A 15,630-nucleotide genomic window follows, 5' to 3' on the forward strand; every position below is an offset into this window, starting at 1 on the left:
GTAAAGGAATGCCATGAATAAGTGTCTCTCGTTTTTCTTTTGGGGAGGACAGTCTTTTGAGGGGGAAAAAAAGGGTTATCTTAAGGGGTTGATCATGCAAGCATGAAATTTGATTATTACAAAATCCCGACCACCTGATCTAATTTGATTCTGTGTGTAGTTACACATAATGTACAATCAGCTGGTGAAGTAATAATATAGTAATAATATAACTATGTCTGTTCATTAAAGCCCCAGTCCAGGAGGAAGAGAGTATGAAATTCGGACCACGGACATTATCAGCAGTGACTATGAGGCTTCCACGCCACAGGACGTACATTATCGGGGTAATAATATTGTCCAGGAACCTCCAGGAAGCCCGAAAGGCAGCACAGAGCAGTCATCCATTCCACTGACCAAAGATACCACATCTTTACAAACAGAATCGCCCGACCACTGCACTGCACCAACAGACCCGTCCTCTACCAACCGCCAACAGCAGCACTGCAGCCCAGAGCAGGCCTTAGCGACTTCTTATGACTCTACAACACCAACAGCATCAGACCAGCAACGCCGCCAGGCTCCCTCTTCCCCCCTCCATGCCTCACATGCTCCAGATACGCACCCCCAGCCTGGCCCTCTCAATCTCCCTACTCTCTGTCCTTCAGAAGCTGCCGCTCTGCCATCCACCACGGTGCAGGCGGTGTCCCAGCCTCAGAGCCAGACCCAAGCCAATGGCTCTGCAGGACCAACTTCAGCACAGGTCAACGGCTCTTCTCCAATATCAAAAACCCACCCAGAAGTCCCCAAACCCACCGCCTCCAATGCCACACCTGCTGCTGCACCATCATCCTCACAGCCTGCGCCCAGCAGCATGGAGGGCTCCCCAGTCTCTGACGCCCCTGTTCCTGGGTTTGCCACCCTGGGGAGGAGGCTGATGCTGAGCGGAGCAGACCCCCACCACCCAAATCACATGCAGCACCATGGACCCCCACATCCCCACTACCCAACCATGGACAACAGTGCCGCTTTGGAGACTAACAAGAGGCACTGCTATTCTGGTCATGCCGCACAGCACCACCCGGCCTCCTTCTCCAACTACTCCACCATCTCAATCCCCCTCCCTCACCCACAGCCACCTTTACCAGAGAAACGGCACCATCCCGCCCAGTCAGGATCCTCCAACGACGGGATAAGGCAAACCGCGGGCTATGTGCCCCCCTCAGCCACCAGCACCACCCAGCATCAGCACCATGTCACATTTTCTCCCACTGTGGGGGAAATTGCACCTCCTGCAGGCCAAAACGATGAAGTGGCAGCTGTGGAGGCTGAGACCGCAAACAGGGTCAGTGTAAAGTTTGTCCAGGACAGCTCCAGGTTCTGGTACAAGCCTGGCATCTCAAGAGAGCAAGGTAAGCTCTGCATTTCCTTTTTTCTGTAGTTTTTTACAGTCTTGTCAAAACTAAGGCATACAGACATGAAGTTCCTAACATTTAGTTGTGCTCTGGTGTAGCAATCGCAGCTCTGAAGGAAAGAGAGCCGGGAACCTTCCTGATCAGGGACAGTAATTCTTTCCAGGGGGCTTATGGCCTGGCCCTGAAGGTGGCTACACCTCCTCCCAATGTCAACAACCACAACAGCAAGGGTAAAAATGACAGCTCGTGTAACTTTTAATATTCCTTTTCTCTCGTTGAGTGAATTGTTTGGGTTCTATGTTCAAGCAAAACAATGATATTTGCAAATCTCTGCTGATTACAGTGAGTGATCCTCTGGAACAGCTGGTGAGACATTTCCTAATAGAAACAGGACCTCGAGGAGTCAAAATCAAAGGATGTCAGAATGAGCCCTACTTTGGTAAGTTTTCCTGTCCGTGTCTGTGCTTTAAAGAAAATGTTTTTCATCCATGTGCCCTCATTGATGCAAATGTTCTGAGATTTGACCTAAATTTAGTCTTAAAATCATTATGAACTGTGTTCTTATGACAAGAATCAAATCTAAAAATCTGACTTGTGATTTTCCCTCAGAAAATGTCAGATTTAGTTAGGTATAACTATGTGCCAAAAGAGAGAAGCGAACTTTTCAGGCAACACCAATTACTCCATATAAACAGTAGGCTGACAAACCAAGCCAAAACTGCTGCTTGGCAGTGATTCGCCAGTTGCAAAGAAACTAAAAAAAAACCCACACATCTGGCAGTTAGTTCCTCACATATGATTTACTTTGCTTAGAGATAAGATTATTTCTACATCAAAGTAAACTTCATGGTTTTCTGCTTTAGTCACACTTTAGATCAAAACTGATACCTGAAGTCTGTTTTATGAATGAGGCCTCGGGTATGAGGAGCTTTAATGTTGATTGTTGTTATCTTGGGAACATGAGGCATTGATCCTGTTATCTGTGTCCACAGGGAGTCTTTCAGCACTCGTCTACCAGCACTCAATCACACCAATTTCTTTGCCCTGCGCTCTTAAAATCCCTGAAAAAGGTCAGTACTCTGTATTACGAGGCTGCAACTGTAATATGTTCATTGAATTTCCTTCGGGATCACTAAAGTATCTATCTATCTATTCATCTATCTATTACATCATCCAACATCATATTTTTCTCATCAGTTTATCCATAACAAAGTGGTTCTTTAAACCTTATATGAAAAGCATGCACAGTATATTATCAGATAAAACTGATTCTTTATCTCCATGTTGATCAGATCTTATAGGGGAAGTGCCGGAAGTCCAGCCGGTCAGTAACATCAGCACAGCTGCTGACCTGCTGAAACAAGGAGCAGGTGAGTTCTTCATCTGGTAGGCTAAATCACACATGCCCCTTTCCAACCAGTTCAGAGCTGGTTCAACTTCACAAGCTTCTACGAACTGCTTTGTTTTTTCACAACACAACAGAACCAAGCCTTTACTCAACTTTAACCTCTTAAGTGCCACCAACAAGCCACCACACTAAATGAAACGAGTTGAGAGTGCCACATAACACATTAAATCTGCTGTAGGCTACACTGCTTATGGTTTTAATTCGGTAGAAGAAGTAGTTGTCCTGACTGGAAAGAAGCTTCAAGACGGAAATGAACAACAACTGCAGTGGACATCCACAAAAGGAAAATGGAGATATCTGTTCTTAAAAAATATTCTCTCTTTGAGTGGCAAAGAAATTTGGCGTCAAGTCTTCTTTGAAACAGGCAGTTTTTTCAGTTTTTACCATTTCCATTCACCTTTTCTTATTCTTATCTCCTAAAGGCAAAGGAAACCTGTTAATAAATCTATAATCTACAATCAAGTCCACACTGACCAAGTATTAATATTTTCTTAATAGGAACACACTGGGTATACAACATGGATATACAGTATTTATCAATATTACTACAAATATCAGTGAATGGATGGAAGTATTTCAGCAATAAATTACTTTAATATGCAAAACTTGAACTTTAGAACCTCACGGCCGGGTGGTGCTGTGGGGCATGACCAGAATAGCAGTGCCTCTTGTTAGTCTGGTTGGGTAGTGGGGATGTGGGGGTCCATGGTGCTGCATGTGATTTGGGTGGTGGGGGTCTGCTCTGCTCAGCATCAGCCTCCTCCCCAGGGTGACAATAGTCTTTAGAAAACAGCTCTTTCTGTTTGTTTTTTTTACTCAGCCTGTAACGTCCTCTACCTGAGCTCTGTGGAAACCGAGTCCCTGACCGGCCCCCAGGCCATCGCCAAGGCAACAGATGCCACATTGGGTCGTACCCCGCGTCCTGCAGCCACTGTAGTCCAGTTTAAGGTGACATCACAGGGCATCACGCTGACCGACAGCCAGCGCAGGTAAGGCGTGACTTTCATCATCATCATCATCATCATCTGCTCTGTGTTGGCTCATTGTGAAAGAAAAACGTAATTGTACCTCCTCACGTTCTTTTTCAAGGGTTTTCTTCAGGAGACATTACCCAGTAAACAGCGTGACCTTCAGCAGCATCGACCCGAAGGACAGAAGGTGGGAAATTACAGATAAATTTTAGGTGTCGAACCTGAACCTGTAGCTGTAGTTGAATCCATGACTAACGAACAGTAAAATCAGCAGCTTCAATCGATCGTACACCGCACCCATGATCATTCATGGCGCTCGTGGCCGCGAGTGCTTGCATGGAGGTCTGTTTTTGTCTGTGAATGTGGTCATTTTATCCGTGAGCATGCTGGCTGAGGCTGAGGCTGCAGCTGCAGCGGCTTGTTTGGCAGTTTTGCCTGTGTGTGTGCGTGCGTACGTCTGAGTCCAGTTTCTGTCTCTTTCTCTCTTGGCTGTAGGTGGACTAACTCCGACAACACAACTGTTAAGTAAGTGCTCTGTTAGCCTGTAATAATGAATGACATTAGAGCCTCTGCATGGCATCAGATTGCGTGAGAGAATGCAAAAAACCATTCCAACAAACAAGATTTAACAATGAAACCGAGTCCCACATGACTCCAGTGTTACATAACACTAATTCTGTCATCGGTATTATCCCCCAAAAGAGTTCTGCCTTTCTTATTAGACACACTAGTACTCTTCTGCTTTTTCCTCACTTCCTCCTTCTCTTGTCACGACCCTTCTCCTCGCAGGGTGTTTGGTTTTGTAGCCAAGAAGCCAGGCAGCTTGGCAGAAAACGTCTGCCACCTGTTCGCTGAGTTGGACCCCGAGCAGCCGGCCTCCGCCATCGTCAACTTTATCAACAAGGTCATGCTGTCACAGCGCCGATAAAGGGAGACAAAGACGGGAAACCAACTCAGAGTGGCAGAATAGTTGTACTAATTACTGGCTGGGGCTGTGACTGAAGTGTTATTGATGTCGTTGTTTCTCGTGTCAGCTTTCCAAGCCATGATATTTATGTCACAACTCCTCCCACGATGAGGAGGCTTCAGAGGAAACTGCCCTCCAAGAAAAAGAACAAACTATAAACATGAGGCAAGATTCTCAGCTTTAATCAGCTCTCTGTGGGTTTGAGGTATCAAAGTGACATCACCATGGTGAATGGTGCTGAAAACTACCTGCTACAGGTTTAGATCACATGACTGGAGCAAAGCCCATCCGGAACAGAGTCACGCTTGAACAAAAATAGTTTCGAATGAAGCGATGAGGAAAATTAGAACAAGAGAGACCTTTTCTTTTTTTTTAAAACTCAGCTGAATGGCTTTCCTATAAGGTGGAAGTCCCTTTGAATCAACATTTAAATGAAAAAAAAATCTGCCAATGAAATGAATGAATATGACTAATTAATCAATAAGAAAATAAATATATATATAAATACATATTATATAAAGGTGTTATGAGGTTTAGAGAGCCCAATACATCATCACAAGGAATTATTTTATATACACCCAGTAACTTTATTCACATATAAAACTTGTTTTTCTGACTAAATAAATTAATAAATCAACCGTTTGAATGAATGCATCCCTAGAAAAGTTTAAAAAAAAACTTTGAAAAATGCCATTTTTTCAGTAAAAAGATCAACTGAACTACATCACTCTTCTAAATATGAAGTGTTTCAGGGTTTATTTCAAAGCCATATTGATTTATTTCACGTGCAGATTTATTTATTCAAGTTTTTATTCATTATGTTCAAAAATGAATCGTGGAAAAGATTCTTTTTTCCAAAATATTTTTCTATAATTACTACCCGCAGAAACATCTGCTTACGTTTATCTTTTCACATCTGTGTGTTCATTAGGATAGAAAAAATAAAAGCATGGCAGTTTATTAGAAGATGAAGTCAGGGTTCAGATGCCTGGTTCACAGTCTGATGGGAGGGCGTTTTCTACACCATCCAGAGGCTCATAAACTGAATTTGAGTTCATCTGTTCGACTCCTGGATGTTAAAAAAACACTCATGAAGTGCAGCTTTATTCGATTATATTGAATAACTGTTGGTCAATAGGGAGCTAAACCTCTTCCATGCGTACCTTGTCATCTTGTCACGTGACATTAAACCTCACAGAAATGTATAAATACAGTCAGTTATCACTTGTTTTTATGCCCAGCAGTTTTTTTAGAAGTTTTAAGTAACAAACTAAAGATTTTGCAAAGATTGGAGCTCTTGTAGGGTCGCCATTTGCAAGATTTTTCCTCACTTTATTTCCCAGCATGCACCAGCTGGAAATTTTTTAACAAAATTAAGTCGACCGATAAGCAGCTTTTCGCCACAAGTGCTGAGTTGTGCGCCAAAAACAGCAACAATGAAAAAAACTACACGATGCGGTCCGTACGAATCGTACGCCGTTTGTCTTTTTGCCTCATCCCCACGATCACTTTCAGCCACAGCCTCTCCTGCTTTCTGCTTGGAAGTGACAACAGCGCACGTGAACGACAAACATGTTTGCCTTTAACCCCAAGATGTGAGAAAGACCGCCTTAAAACAGCCTGGATGACACGTCACCTCACACCAAACGACTGAGAACACGGAAGCACACCACAAGTTTTGTGAAATTCCGATTTCAGACACTGGAAAACTGTCTACGACTTTGAAAGCGCTTGAAAAATCTTGTAGTGTCGGCCAGGTTTAGTTAGAGCGTTACTGAAAAAGAATTAATGCCTTTAAAGGGCATTTGATAAAAATGATTTCAAACCTACATGGGGATGTGACTCGGTAGCTTTCAGAAGAAAGGAATTAAAAAGAAATTGTCTCCAGAAGTGTTGATATACAGGATAGGAAACTCCAGAATTAACCGAGACGGATACTGATCAGCTGTGTGATCCTGCTTCACGATAAGGGCTGCTGGGTAAACGATGGCGTAGCGGTTACAAAGAGGAGGCCGAACAAAGCCCTGCGACGTTCAACATATAGACCCAACAACTAGCTCTCACAATAGTTGTTTATATTTTGTACTGTTCCAAAAAAGTGACCAAAGCGTTGAAGATGTAATTAACTTCCTGTATGTAGAGATGTTCCGGTATTCTGATGTATGTAAAGCTTATCTACAGCACCTTAACCAGTTTTAATCCTTTTGATCATAATCGACAATCATGTCCCACTTCCACTCGGAGCGAGTCGGAACTCTAACGAAAGCAAACACGAACGTGAGGTTTTTAAACTTTTGACAAGTGCGTGCGAGCGTGGGAGTGGGTAAACGAGGGTGGATGTGCTGTGAGGTAGGCAAATACGGCGGAGAAAGGGTATCGTCACGTCCACTTTTAAAGCGACACGTATGTGAAACGGGGGCGAATGGAGAAGGACGTCGAGCTTCAAACCACAAACTGCAGCAGGGGTGGGAAAGGTTTGCTGTTGATTCACATCATGTGACCAAAAGCAACAAGAAAAAAAAGATATAACACACAAAAACAAGCCAGCTGCCTGAAGAAAAACACACTTAACCAAAGACGAAGCACTCTTGTATTAATAAGCTTTTTATCCAGCTATATTTTTGTACTTATGGCTTCTTGTATTTTTTTATTACGCATTCAGTTAGTGTTGTCCTGTTTGGTAGAAAACACTACTTGTATTACAACGATAATATATTGTGGTATGTTTTCTTGTTGAACTCTTGTATCATGTAGTAATATATTTTCACATGCAGCTATGGGGCGATATACGAGACAAAAAAAAAAAAAAGAAGAAAAAAAAAAGGAAACATTTGTTTGGAAAGGACATTATTTTGTATGCAAAAAATAAAGAAATAAAGAGAAGTTGTGTGACCTGAAGTCAGTGATCATTTTTATTTATTACCTGCAAATAACATTTATTTCATTACGGATTTATTATTTCTAAAGACAAGACAGGTTTAGAAATAATACGCATCACCATGAAACTTATATATATTTTTTATGGATATTTTAATGGCAGACCGCTGGGATAGGCTTTTGCCCCCCCACGACCCGACCTACAGATTAAGCGGGTATAGAAAATGGATGGATGGATTTTAATGGCATACTTATTTCTATGTGTTTTGTACTTGCAATCCTTTTCTTTGCGTCTATACTGTAACTATTGCCGGTCTGAGCTGCCATCTTGACCAGGACATTCTTGAAGAAGAGCCTTTCAATCTGCAAGTCTTTTTATCCTGGTTAAATAAAGGTTTGATAATATTAGTAACAGTCAGTGCGGTTACATGAGTGCCATCGGATTAATGGCTATTCAGTTCATTTAGACACCTTAGTCTGACAAAAATTTTTTTTTTAAAAATCGGATCGGGTTACTCGCGACCCACGAGATAACTCAATCCAAACGCCCACTGAACGTACATATAGACGACAGTGGATCGGATCGAGCGTTCTGCGCATGTTTGAGATTTTTTCCCGATCGTCACCCGGAAGTCCAAGGAGACGATATTACTGTTGTCGCCACCGTCAGAAAGACACAAACAACGCCATGGAGAATGCGCCGTTGGGCATCATAACCCTGTTCATCACAAATGTAGAGGGACATAGCTTCATCTTGCTCTTCGTTCACCGTCTTTCTCAAATGCCTGAGTTTTATTGTTGTTGGTGGTGAAGACGTCAACCGGAAGTGGCTCTATTAGCGATAGTTGGGTACAGCGCCACCTATCGTACTGTGGTATTGCATGCTTTGTGCCAGTGATTCGAGTCATTCACCGCCATATATTCAAGGATAATTACCTTTGCTCAGATCAGGAGCATAACCCAACTGTAGCTATAATCGAGTTAATCTCATCATGTAGACCCACTGACTAAGTCTGAACATATAAAGTTTTTGGGGTAAAATGTCCTATAATTAAGGCTATGAATGAGATATGAACAAACCCCTCTGTTAAAAGGCAAACTAAGCAGACAAGAGTTCTTATGTCAGGTTTTATTAAGTATGTAGAAAAAGAAAATGAGGAATTGAAAAGCATTTTTATCCAGACTTTAAACCCCATCTGTGTTTTTCAAAACAATGAAATTCTAAATACTGATGAAACGGAGTGGTTTTCCACATAGCTAATATGTTAAAAGATGGAATTAGCCACCATTTACAGGAGATTTGACAATTTTTGGGCCTTGAGTTTAACTTTTAGTCAGTTCATGAGGGCTCATTGTGCTGCATTTACAAACAGCAACTAGATATTCTACGTACAAAAACTTTAAATGATTAAATAAAGCAAGATTCCTTTAAAGTCTCATTTCACCCATCCAGCAAAACCAACTCTTCTTCTATGTATTAATTAAAATCAGTAAAACACAGTTATTGGTGTCAATTAATCATTTATTTATTCACAATTCCCTTGAATCTTTTTGTAATAAAATCAGAGCCAAGCATGAAAATATTTGCAAACTTTAAAAACCTTTGTACAAATCTTTGGAAATCAGCAAAAAAAAAAAATCACCCCCTTAAAATACTTCCAAATCACAGTGATCTCAGTCTCAGTGCTCTGAGTGCTTTCGGTGCTCTGAAAATGATAGACTTGCTGGTCTGAAATACTCTCATGCACATACAGACCAACAGCTCAAACTAAAAGCTTCATAAATCCCCCTAACTTCTGTAGCTTAACTGGGAGTGTAAATGTTTAAGAAGTTTCATGTGGAAACACCAATCGTTCCTCTCTGGATCTAAAATCTGTGAGTGTGAGTGTGCGCGTGTGCGTGTAGACTTGCTGACATGAAAGAAACAACTTACCAGTTTGTTAAAATTACTAAATGCTTAAGTTTTTAACTCGCAAACACAGCAGGAAATATCTGGATTTCAAGGTGCGAAAACCGACTCACCGATTGGCTCAAAGCAGAAAAAAGTAGTCCCTCGCCTTCCCTCTTTTTTAAAAATAAGTACGATTAGTCAGCAGCTTTCAGTTGCAGTGTTACAGTCATTCAAGCTTGGCTGGACACAAAAAAATAGTCTCTAATAGTTTAATAACAGCAGCAAACACAAACGGAGCTTCAGTGGCTCTGAAATGTCCCAATTTCCTTAAATTAAAGAGTTTTCTGTGGCATCTTTCCTCAGTCTAAAGAGGGCGCTCACAGACAGACTGAAATATCTGAAAAATATCTGAACCTATGACTGTCAAGAGCTCCCCTCAGGAAAATGAAAACCAAAGTATCTGCAGAGGCTCCTGGAATTTTAGAAAAATAACCTAGAGTTGACCCGCTATGATGCAACACTTTCACTTGGCGATGCCGAACAGGAACCACTTATCTGCTGGCTCTGAATGAACTGGCATCATTCCCGCTTTACTGTGCAAGCTTAAGAGAAAAAGAAAAACACTTTTTGGCCATAAATCCACCCCTCTTCTTTGATGTTGATACGGGGCTCCGCTTCACAGCAGAGGAGGGTCGATGGCGAGGCGCTCCCTCCCTGCCGGGTGGTGCGTGGTGTTGGAGCCGCAGTCTATGTAGCGATAGGCCTCCAGACTGTTCTGAGACGTTCGCACCATGTAAGATGTTTTCACTGAGGTTCTGAAAACAGGCGGGAGCACAGAGAGGCCTTAAAGCTGCAGGCCGCACTCAGTAAGTGGCGGCAGAAATTACTTCAACACGAGCTCTTCCCTGTAACGGGGGAAACTCAATGAATCATTCCAGTCATTTCTGGCTCTTTAAATCTAAACTACGGCACCATTTTAAAATGAGTCATTCTTTAAGTTGATATAAAGCTTAGTTTAGTTCTTGTGTTCTCTTTAAAACAACGAAAACATTCGTGTGCTCTTTTGAGAAGTAACCTTGAGGAAGTGGTTTGTCTGAAAGCACCGTGGCTCAGAGTTACCCAACACAACACACGCCTGCCTTCCACCTCCACCACGCTGCGTTCACACGTCCGTTTGTCAGCATATTTGGAAAGTGATTCTCAGTCTCATGTTCTTTTTGTCTTGAACAGAGTCTTGTGTTCGTTCTAAAAGATTTTCGTTGATAATCAGTGAATGCCCCGCTAACAAAGTTCCCAAAACATTCCATGAATGTTGTGTTTTGGTTGCAGGAACATTCCCCAGACGTTTGTCCTGGTCGTCATTTGGTTCACTGGGAAAGTTTTTTCCAACTCAGATTGTTTTTAGTTACATGTTTGGGTTTCCTTTCGGTCTATAATTTGGGAACCTTTGCAGAAACCCCCCCCCCACCCATTTGGTTGATGAGTATGGAGGACCGAAACTGCCAAAATAAGATAAATAATAAATAGGTTTTTATGATAAGTGCTAATAAAATTTAATAAGAGACAAAGTTATGAAAAAAATTATCAAATAAAATGTGAAATTAATATATTTCAGCTCTAATCTTAAACTGCATTAATTTACTTTGCCACTCAGATTTCAGTTTCATGTTATTTTGATAGAAATATCCAATTTTTTATTTCCGTATTACTTTCCTTTAAATTGTATTGATCCATTTATCGCCTCAAAATTATTTATTTCTTCGCCTTATTTGGATTTCACCATAATTAAATAACGGAAGAGATAAATGGGCTTTCAGGGAGAAAATACAAGGGGAAATAACAGAGATACACCTAAAAAATAAATAAAAAATTAGATATGATCTCAATAGGACCTCAGAAACCATCTTCAGACACTTACTGCATAAATACAACAATGTTGTGGACCTTGATGCTGGGCATGGTGCAGAAGGCACTGGAAAAGAAAGCAGAAAAGGGTGTTTAAAGGTTTTATGGAGCTAAGGAGCTCCTTTGTTTGATCTCTATTGCTGCAGTTGCTATTGCAACACTTACTAAACGTAGGGAGCGCTGCTGCCGATCTCCACACTGACGGTGTAGTTCACCTGCAGAGGGGTTTAAAAGCGACTTTGTGATCAACTTAAAACCTTTAAACTCTGTCAAACAGAGGGAGGAGACACGGTATGAACGGTTCTGTTGGAGGCATTAAAGCTTCATAAATCTTGGGTTGATTCATTGAAAATGGATGACGAGTGGAAACACTATCCATGTGCAACAGCTACTCTGTGCATCAAATTAACCAACAAGAGTCTCTGAATGTTCTATGTCTACGGCCTCCGTTTTCCCAGCACACATCCTCAGAATCCTTCGTTTACGAAATTCACTCTCCACGAAAAAAGGGTCAACGAGTCACTGCATTTCAATACACACATACATAAAACCCATATAATTTCCTTTTAACACAACTGTAAAGTGTTTTTATAACTCAATATTTGTACACTAATGAGGTAACTGTATTATTTTTCACCCATTTCTTATCGTCTGAGCCGAGTGAGTGCATTCGGAGCGTCTGTGCGTCACACCTGACTCTCGCTGAGCGGCAGGATGGTGGTGGCGTTGTCCAGCTGCTGGGTACCGATCACAGTCTTCATGTAAAGGACTTGGGAGTTCACGCTCTGCACCAGCACCGAGAAGAAGTTTGGGTTGCTGAAGTTCAGCGTGCTCTGAGAAAAAGAAATTGAGAAGGTGTGAAAGGTGTCATAAAAATCGTCAAATCTATTAGAAAATGGGGAGTGTTTGTTTGTGTCTGCTTCTGACATCATGATTAAATACAAACACGATTCGGACAGGAAGTGGCAGAAGCTTGAGCATGAAACAGCTGTTAGCGAAACACATTTAGAGACTCAATAAGCAGGAACTTTGTTAGACTAATGTTGTGAGGCAAATATCATATAAAAAGCTGCTCAAACAAAACAGTGAATAGTTCACACACTGACACATTTATGAATCAGCTGGAAACTTTACTCTTACATTATCAACACATAGATTCGAGTTATAACAAAACTGACATGTTTAAGTTGCTTATTTTTATTCTCCAACACAGCCTGAACCCTCTTAGACAAGCTTTCTGTCATTTCTTTAAGCAGTCTTCAGGAATAGTTCTCCAGGCTTCTTGAAGGACATCCCAAAGCTCTTCTTTGGATGTTGGCTGCCTTTTGTTCCGTTCTCTGTCTGATGATCCCACACTGCTTCAATAATGTTGAGGTCTGGGCTCTGGGGAGGATTCATCCCTCCATAAGACCTGTTGCCACTGATTTTCAGTCCTCTTCTTGTGTCATTTGGCATAGCTCAGCCTTTTATCCCTGTTTCCCTTCTTTAAGAATGGCTTCTTGACAGCCACCCTTCCATGGAGACCATTTCTGATGAGGCTGGGGCCAACAGTAGATGGATCAGCTGAAGGTCCAGATGCATCTCTCAGGTCCTGTGTCAGGTCTTTGCTGGATTTGTTCCTTTCTTAAAGACATCACTTTCAGAAACTGTTCATCTGCTGTAGATAGTTTTTTAGACCTGACACTTCTTCTTTTGTCCTCCACTTATCCAGTTTCCTCAAATGTTTTCAGGACCCACTGCACACCAAGCTGAGATATGCCACGTTTTCAGCTAATAGCTCATTGATATAGTGGGAAAAGCAGCCAATGTCCAAAGAAAAACTCTGAAAGACCTTCAGAAAGCCTGAGGAACTATTTCCCTACACCACTTTAAAAGATTACAACAAAGTGTCTGCTTGGAAGAAAGTATAAAGAAATGAGGAGCGAGTAAAGACTTTTGCACAGTGCTTTATGCACAGTAAAAGTGACTTATTTTGAGCTGCACGTGTGAGATGAAACCTACCGTCATGTTCATCAGGACCCGCTTATCGGAGTGGTCAAAGCGAACAGTCACTGAGCGTATCCCAGCATCCACCACGACCACGGTGCGGGGAAAGAGGAAGAAGGCAACAAGCGAAGAGGCCAGAAGGCAGAGCACAACTGACAGAACCACGTACAGCTTCCTACGACAGAAATACATTTACATTGGATATATATACATGTGCAGTTGGAACAGACATCCGGGTTTTCAGCACCAGTTGTGGTTACTCACGTCCGCTGGGGCCGCAGCCTTTGGTCACTGTATGGGATCAGTGCAACCAGTTCATTCACTTGCTCTATGTTTCAGGAAAATAATAATTAATAATTTATTTGATTGACATATTCTTATAGGAAAACAGCAAAGCTCCAAAATAATGAGCTGAAGTGTGCTACTTTTTCTATTTCTGACTAACTGTTAGAAATGCAAGTGAAAAATAAAGTACACCCACTTTCTTTTGTAAGGTTTTATGTATAAAGATATAACAAAAAATCTTAAAAGTAAGTAAATGCAACCTGAGATGACCAACACAGGATATAAAACAGTGTTTTTCATGACTGTAAATCTAGAAACTACTTTAAATAGGCTTCTGTGTTGTTTAGCTGTTTTAGTATTGTTTCTAGGTTAAAGCTAAATTAAATTTGGAACCACCGATAAATAAATTTGATATCAAAGTAAAAAGTGTGGTCTAAATAAATCACTCATCTGCTGCCCACCTGAGGGTATTCGTCCGGTGCCTTGACACGTCGGACATGTTATGCTGTCCCTGCCGGTGAACTCCACGTACGGGAACTGAGCGATGTCCTCGCGTCTGTCGAGCCCGTCCAGAGAGTCATCATCGGAGTTTCCGTCCTGCGTTTGCAGCCCAGCATTCTGCCTCTCCGGAAGGAGCGACATGCTGCTGCCGCTCCGCGACATCCGCGACCCCATGCCGCCGGCGGCAGAGTTTGTCCTGTTTCCCCGACTACAGCCCGTTTACAAGTGAATGGAAGTGAGCCATGGTGCCCCCGAAAGTTAAAAAAGTGACTCGGGAGCAGCAAAGTAGTCCCAATTCACAGAGAAACACCGCGTAACCGTCAAAATGTTACTAAATTAAATAAATAACCGAAAAATGCAAAGGAATTCGGTGCAGTTCTGCGTGGCGTCACTCAGCTAGCTAGTTGGCTAACAAAGGTGCGCAACAAGAAACCGGTGACTGGAGTCGTCCACAACTTAAAGAAACTAAATTCACCAAACCTGTAATTACTTCTCAGGCTAAATTAGCATCACAAACATATTTCCTCTCAGTCACCGGTAGTGCACTCTTCTTTCTCCGTCATCACTCACCCAAAGTTCACGTTGACACTGTGTCCCTCTCAGGTACTCGGCTTATACCAGCCATCGCAGTAAAAACAACATAATTGCAGGCGCATTCAGGTGGCTTATAAATTCTCATGTTCACATTTAGCTGATCAGTCAACAAGAACAGAAGACAATAAAATATGCATTTACTTCTTTTATATTAAGCACAATCTCCAAACCAGCTTCAAATAATTCTAACGATCAGGTTGTGTGTGATATTTAAGGTTTTCCTTTACACCTCGTGTGGGTTCGAGGTTAGGAGTGGAACATATCCGATAGAAAGTATGAGTACTTTAACGCATCCTCCAACTTTATGATTATCAAAGAGGCGCTCACTGCTGCCCTCTACTGTTAGTTTGGATCCTGCGGTTACGATTTAATCAACGTCAAACGCTACAAAAAAATGACAAATATACATCAGGATATGTATTTAAATTGTTGTGTAACTCCGGCACCGATTTATGTTCCTCCTTCCTCCATTTTTCTCTCATCTTTCCTAGGGGAAAACCTTAAAACACAGAACTTGAGGGAGTTTTGTTTAAATCATTGTGTTCAACTAAAATTTTTAAAAGTTGGGATGTTGTGTAATATATAGATAAAAACAGAATTCAATTATTTGAAAATCTTAAGTAAATTTATTAAATGTCGGGACAGGGGCAAAAAAAAGTCTGGAAAAGCAAGTGGAACTAAAAAGAAACAGCTACAGGAATGTTGCAACTGATTAGGTTAATTGGCAACAGGTCAGTGACATGTTTGTGTATAAAAAGAGCAGCTTAGAGAGGTACAGTCCCTCTGGGGTAAAGATGGGCAGAGGTTCAGCAATCTGCCAAAAACTGCTTCAATAAACAGGGGAGCAATTT

The 15,630-nt window shown here is 41.7% G+C and overlaps 2 protein-coding genes across 8 annotated transcripts in view; one reads left to right on the plus strand and one right to left on the minus strand.

Annotated features, from left to right (window-relative positions):
• The window catches only part of tns2a (tensin 2a), a 65,105-nt gene extending 57,467 nt beyond the window's left edge, over positions 1-7,638 (plus strand). For 6 of the 7 annotated variants that reach the window (XM_072366969.1, XM_072366968.1, XM_072366970.1 and 3 more), the window contains 9 exons: positions 232-1,391; positions 1,493-1,624; positions 1,738-1,833; positions 2,387-2,464; positions 2,687-2,764; positions 3,623-3,791; positions 3,892-3,960; positions 4,269-4,298; positions 4,563-7,638. In XM_072366969.1, the coding sequence (XP_072223070.1) occupies positions 232-1,391; positions 1,493-1,624; positions 1,738-1,833; positions 2,387-2,464; positions 2,687-2,764; positions 3,623-3,791; positions 3,892-3,960; positions 4,269-4,298; positions 4,563-4,701 (1,951 nt within the window). In that variant the 3' untranslated portion in view covers positions 4,702-7,638. The remainder of the gene's footprint in view (positions 1-231; positions 1,392-1,492; positions 1,625-1,737; positions 1,834-2,386; positions 2,465-2,686; positions 2,765-3,622; positions 3,792-3,891; positions 3,961-4,268; positions 4,299-4,562) is intronic. The other variant, XM_072366971.1, reaches the window with a different exon arrangement.
• A 1,493-nt stretch (positions 7,639-9,131) lies between these two features.
• Positions 9,132-14,828, minus strand: tmem106c (transmembrane protein 106C). Its single transcript, XM_072366978.1, has 7 exons — positions 14,146-14,828; positions 13,664-13,727; positions 13,415-13,574; positions 12,106-12,246; positions 11,579-11,628; positions 11,427-11,480; positions 9,132-10,323 (listed from the first exon to the last, which is right to left on the minus strand). Exons 1-7 carry the CDS (start codon positions 14,357-14,359, stop codon positions 10,185-10,187), a joined length of 822 nt encoding a protein of 273 aa, XP_072223079.1. The 5' UTR covers positions 14,360-14,828; the 3' UTR covers positions 9,132-10,184.
• Positions 14,829-15,630: the final 802 nt, after the last annotated feature.

This window comes from Leuresthes tenuis, unplaced genomic scaffold (assembly GCF_036924035.1).
Source record: "Leuresthes tenuis unplaced genomic scaffold, fLeuTen1.0.hap1 SCAF_16, whole genome shotgun sequence".
Classification (NCBI taxonomy): domain Eukaryota; kingdom Metazoa; phylum Chordata; class Actinopteri; order Atheriniformes; family Atherinopsidae; genus Leuresthes; species Leuresthes tenuis.